This window comes from Fulmarus glacialis, unplaced genomic scaffold (genome assembly GCF_000690835.1).
Source record: "Fulmarus glacialis isolate BGI_N327 unplaced genomic scaffold, ASM69083v1 scaffold10974, whole genome shotgun sequence".
Taxonomy (NCBI): domain Eukaryota; kingdom Metazoa; phylum Chordata; class Aves; order Procellariiformes; family Procellariidae; genus Fulmarus; species Fulmarus glacialis.
In genome coordinates, this window is record NW_009209935.1 from 8,143 (window position 1) to 13,429 (window position 5,287).

A 5,287-nucleotide genomic window follows, 5' to 3' on the forward strand; every position below is an offset into this window, starting at 1 on the left:
TTGCGTGTAATCTTGGAAAAGCATCTTTTAAATTTAAGAGTCTCTCCTCTTAAAATTGTGTGTTGATTTTACATTAGTCTCATTTTGCTGAGAAGCATTGCTATTGTTTCTTATGAGCAGCACAGTGATTAAAAAAGTAGTGAATGTATTAATTCTTTAACACTTTTGAATCTTGTTCTTATGAATCTTTATGCAATTTTCAGTCTCCTCAGTTCAGTGTTGTGAATTCTGATTTTTTTCACTTCTGCAAAGAAAGTGTGAAAACTGAAGGAGAATGTGCTAGCTGTTGTCTTACTGAATCTGAATCTGTCCATTCCTGTAAAATATTCATAGTTTGATTACAAACACCTAGAACTTCTTTCTATATGCTACTGTGCTTACTAGAGAAATGTCGGTATCCCAGAGAGAAAAAGAATCAACTTCAAGGTGGAAGAACATGTGTTACACATTTAAACAAAGCTGCTTGTGCCATCTAAAGGTGAACAGTCATTTTGATTCCTAAGTATGGTTTTCCTTTCCCCTATTTTTGATAGTAGCTTGTTGTAGCGTTATTTGTGAATAATTAATTTAGGCTGAAGAGTGTGGGTTTGTGTTTATGCGGCATTACTTTACTTTTCTCATTTGACTTCTTTGTTTGCATATGCTATTTTAGAGGACTGTCGTGGTTTAACCCCAGCCGGCAACTAAGCCCCACACAGCCGCTCGCTCACTCCCCCCCAGTAGGATGGGGGACAGAATCAGAAGGGTAAAAGTGAGGAAACTCACTGGTTGAGATAAAGACAGTTTAACAGGTAGAGCAAAAGCCGCACGCAAGCAAAGCAAAACAAGGAATTCATTCACTACTTCCCATCGGCAAGCCATCTCCAGGAAAGCAGGGCTCCATCATGCGTAACGGTTACTTGGGAAGACAAACGCCATCACTCCAAACATCCCCCCTTCCTTCTTCTTCCCCCAGCTTTATATACTGAGCATGATGTTATATGGTATAGAATACCCCATTGGCCAGTTTGGGTCAGCTGTCCTGACTATGCTCCTTCCCAGCTTCTTGTGCACCTGGCAGAGCACGGGAAGCTAAAAAGTCCTTGGCTATGTAAACACTACTTAGCAACAAGTAAAACATCAGTATGTTACCAACATTGTTCTCATACTAAATCCAAAACACAGCACTATACCAACTACTAGGAAGAAAATTAACTCTATCCCAGCCAAAACCAGGACAGCAATAAACCCCTAGAAACTGTTTGCTTGCGTAGACACGAGAACTGATTTGAGTGGTAATTTCAAAAGCTTGTGTGTTTGCTTTCATGAGGAAAAAGACACTTGTACCTCTGCGCCAGTACAGTTCCAGTGATGGCACAGACTATTGTATAGACAGAATTTGGGTATCTTTCCTCAGATGTATGGAACTTTGCCATTATGTATGATTAGAAGGGTGCTGCAAAGCAGTTCACTATGCTACAGCTTCTGCTTATGGAGGACTGGCTTATAGATAGTGAACATCAATTTTCATTGAGAAGTTGGTCTGTTAATTGGAAATGGGGTATTTGCAGCCCAGACAGTGGATCTGCACAAGTTCCTGCATGGATAAAAGGCAATGAAGATAATTTACTTGTTTCCATCCTATGAAAAGAGCCTTCTGATGGGAGAACTTATTTCTTCCTATTAAGATTCGGGTGAAGATAGGACCTTTTTCCAGTGGCTAGCTAAAGAGAAAACAAGAGGTGCCTTTAAACACACAGTTTCGCCTTTCCGTGTACATCTCTGACTTGTTTGACACTGCCTTTCCCCTACATTTAGATTTCTACATCCCGAGCAAAATATTAAGCCATAGTTATATCAGATGAGAAAGCCCAACTGAGGAGTTGATTTAAATTAGGGTAAATTAAGCCAAGACAAAATGGTTTTGTTGGGTGCCTCTTAAGTTGAAGATTCAGATTGCACCTTGTTTTCTTAGTCAGCTGTCTACTTTGGGGGCATTTCTAGACTTTCCTACCACTTTTTCTGATTTATTCCAGCTATGCAAAAAAGGAATCTGATCTTAATGGAGCCCAAGTCAAACTTCGAGAGTTTGAAGCAGCCCTCAATTCTAAAGAAGCTGCACTGGCCACAGCCCTTGGTGATAAGAAAAGTCTGGAAGGCGAAAATGAGGATTTAAAAGATCAAATTGTACAGGTAAGAAGAGAAAATACTTAACCATCAAGCTTCTGTCAGCAAATGAGGTGTTTTTATGTATAATACATCCATAGTAAGAGCTGTAATTCTGGTAAAATGCAACTTCGTAGCTGAAAAATGAATGCAAACCTGTCATCTAGTCTCAACTAGAACAACCTGTGGTTCCCTATCAACATTGGAAGCAGTATTGCGTAGGTGTCTGTGTCCAGTACTGTTCAGTTTATTAATAACGTGAATGGTGGGATAGAGTGCTTTTAAAATTGCAGACTCTGCAATTGCAAGGGATGGTACTTAGGTTGAAGAAAGCAGGTCAAGAGTCAAAATAAACGTGACAAATTGTAGAACTGTTTCGGGGGAAGAGATGGACTTCACAAATACAGATAAGGAATAACTGACAAGTAACAGTTTGTGATTCTCTGCCCTCCTTTTAGTTCTGCCCGTGGTTCTCCATCTTCTGGGCATCTGGTAGAACAAAGAGGGAAAAAAAGTCTTGTGCTAGTTTTGTTAATCCTTTGAAACACATGATTTGTGATCGTAAGCAACAGCCCCTCAAGAGGATGACTTGAGGAGACCAGGAAACTGGTCTTTGCCATGTAGAAAAACTGAAGTTTTGTAAGGAAGATTGGTAAGTAGCATTTTAATGGTAGTTACCAGTGTGAAATACCCAGAACTCACTTGTGCAAGCGATGGCAAAAGGGGTGGAAAAAGACATTAGTGGTGTAAATATTGGATTTGATTGTTAAGTTCAACCATAACATGAAGTTAGCTGTACTTCTAGGTAGCTGAGGTCCTTGTGGTCTGTGAGTTCTGCTACATAATCATTGTTGTCTTGATTCTTTTATTTCTTTTTTTTCTTTTCAAAGCTTGAGATTTCTTTAGCTGCTGCCAAGGAACAGCTTGCAAATGAAACCTTACTGAAGGTGGATCTTGAAAACCGTTGTCAGAGTCTCATTGAGGACTTGGAATTCCGTAAAACTATGTATGAGGAGGTAAATGCTTTAGTCTCAAGAATTCACATTTTTAAAGGGGAGAAGACAACTTGGGGGGGGAGGGTGTCATTCTAGAATACTAAAATAGCTTAGGTTGGGAGGGACCTCAGGAAGTCATCTGGTCTGAACTCTGACTCAGAGCAGGACTTACCTCTATTCCAGCTGGAAGATTTCCAACTTTTTTCCTAGCAAAATGATGTTAACGCAGAGCTCTTGTGATAAAATAGCTTCATGTATCATGTTGTTTCGTGTTAAATTCTGCCCATGGTATTGCAATGTACATGTCTTTTCACAGTAATGAGAAAGTGGGTTAATTTCTCGCATAATCCCTTTATGGGAAATAAGGTGGAGAGGGACGCTCAAACAGACGCTATGGAATTGTACTGGGTTTTAATTTCAGAGCTTTCTAATAGGATGCTTTTGAATAATGGGAACAGAAGTTGATGAGTATTTGTCTTTTAGAGCCTTTTCTTGCCACTCTCCCTTTCACTTGTAGTACTTGAGGCTTTCCAGGAGGAACCTTAGAGCAGTAACAAACGTAGCCATAGTCTCTTTTGTTCTGTGTGCACATTTGCTTGCTCGTCGTATTTTCAGCTTTGTTCATGTTGTTGGAATCCGTTTTTCCTGAGACCGGGGGCAATCATACAAATAAAATTTTGTTTTGTGCAAGCATGGAAGAAACCTAAAGAAGAGGGGGGATGTACTTCTAAAATCCAATCATATTGATGTGCATTTGTTGAAAGCGCAGGCAACTGTCAGAAGGAAATGGGACTTTACATGCTGACGGTATCCTAGCTCTTATTGCAATGACTGACTATTGCAAAATAAGGTCCTATGCGTATCAGACTGGGGAAATGCTCCTGTGTTTCTACTGGAAGTTTCAATGTCGGACAAACTAATCTAATGCTGATCCACAAGGCCAGCTAAAATCTGCATCGCTGTCTGCTCAGCGGATAGTCTTCTAAAACTTGTTTAGTCTCATTTACTGAAAGTTATTTTATTTTTCTGTTTTTCGTAGGAAATCAATGAAACAAGAAGGAAACATGAAACTCGCTTAGTTGAGGTTGATTCTGGGCGTCAAATAGAATATGAACATAAACTGGCCCAAGCCCTTTGTGAAATAAGAGAGCAGCACGATGCACAAGTGAAGCTGTACAAAGAAGAGCTTGAACAGACTTACCATGCCAAAGTGAGAAAAGCTTGTCATACAGTTGTCTGACGTACTTTTATTTTTGTTTTATTTAATGTCAGGATACCCTAATTACTTGCATTTCAGAGGATTTTATTATGGAGCTTGGTTTAAAATTGCCATTCTGAGGTCTCATTTTTGGGAGCAGGTTTAATCCTCCGGAAGTACGATAATGTAAGAGTAGGGAGCGCTGTGTCAAGGTGAACTGCGGGGGGAAGAAGTGAGTAGTACTGGGATTACCATGAATTCAAGGAAAGTTCATGTACCTGTCAACTGTAACATAGTCTCAATGATCAGTAAGGTGTCCCGTATTTTGTACCAAAATTATTTCATAAGAGGGCTTGCTGAGAAGACAGCATCCTGAATCCTCTGACCCTGTACAAAACATGTGAAAGTTCTACCACACCCAATGATTTCTGCTTCTCACTCTTGTAGAGAGGAAGCATACTTAAGCTGAGATCAGTTATACTTCCTAATTTCCTCCCTCTACTGTGATTCAGCATTTCTGTCAGGAAGGGGTCCTGATGTCTCAACTGAACCTGGTTTCTGTGGCTGCACTTGCTGCAGTTAATGTTTTTAAAAACAAGGAGGGATGTTAGAGCAGAAAACTGAATTTATTGGCTAGACTTCAGTCTTTGCAGTCCTAAGAGTGTGCAGTTGCGTATCTTCAGGGCTTCAATCTGACTTGGAAAAACTTATTTAAAATAAGATCTAGCCAAAAATTTGTTTTCTGTTTTTTTAGTCTAAAAGTGCTTTCAGAATTGAGGCTTTCTTGTTCCCTCTCTTCAGGCGTACTGTTTCTCTACGTTTTGACTTTTATTCTAAAAAAGGGTTTTTAGATTCCATTTCATCTGCAACTGCAAGTTCAATAGTAAGTCTGTGGTGCTGCTCAAGTGGATGTGGCAGGGTTCAGCAGGAAGGATTAAAAAAATAACAT

General features: G+C 39.7%; 1 protein-coding gene across 1 annotated transcript in view; it reads left to right on the plus strand.

The window, feature by feature from the left end:
- Window positions 1-2,015: 2,015 nt before the first annotated feature.
- Window positions 2,016-5,287, plus strand: part of LOC104076215 (lamin-B1-like) — a gene marked incomplete at both ends in the record, with an annotated part of 3,854 nt that continues 582 nt past the window's right edge. Inside the window, 3 exons of the mRNA XM_009577003.1 lie at window positions 2,016-2,172; window positions 3,036-3,161; window positions 4,180-4,350. Coding sequence (XP_009575298.1) covers window positions 2,016-2,172; window positions 3,036-3,161; window positions 4,180-4,350 — 454 coding nt within the window. The remainder of the gene's footprint in view (window positions 2,173-3,035; window positions 3,162-4,179; window positions 4,351-5,287) is intronic.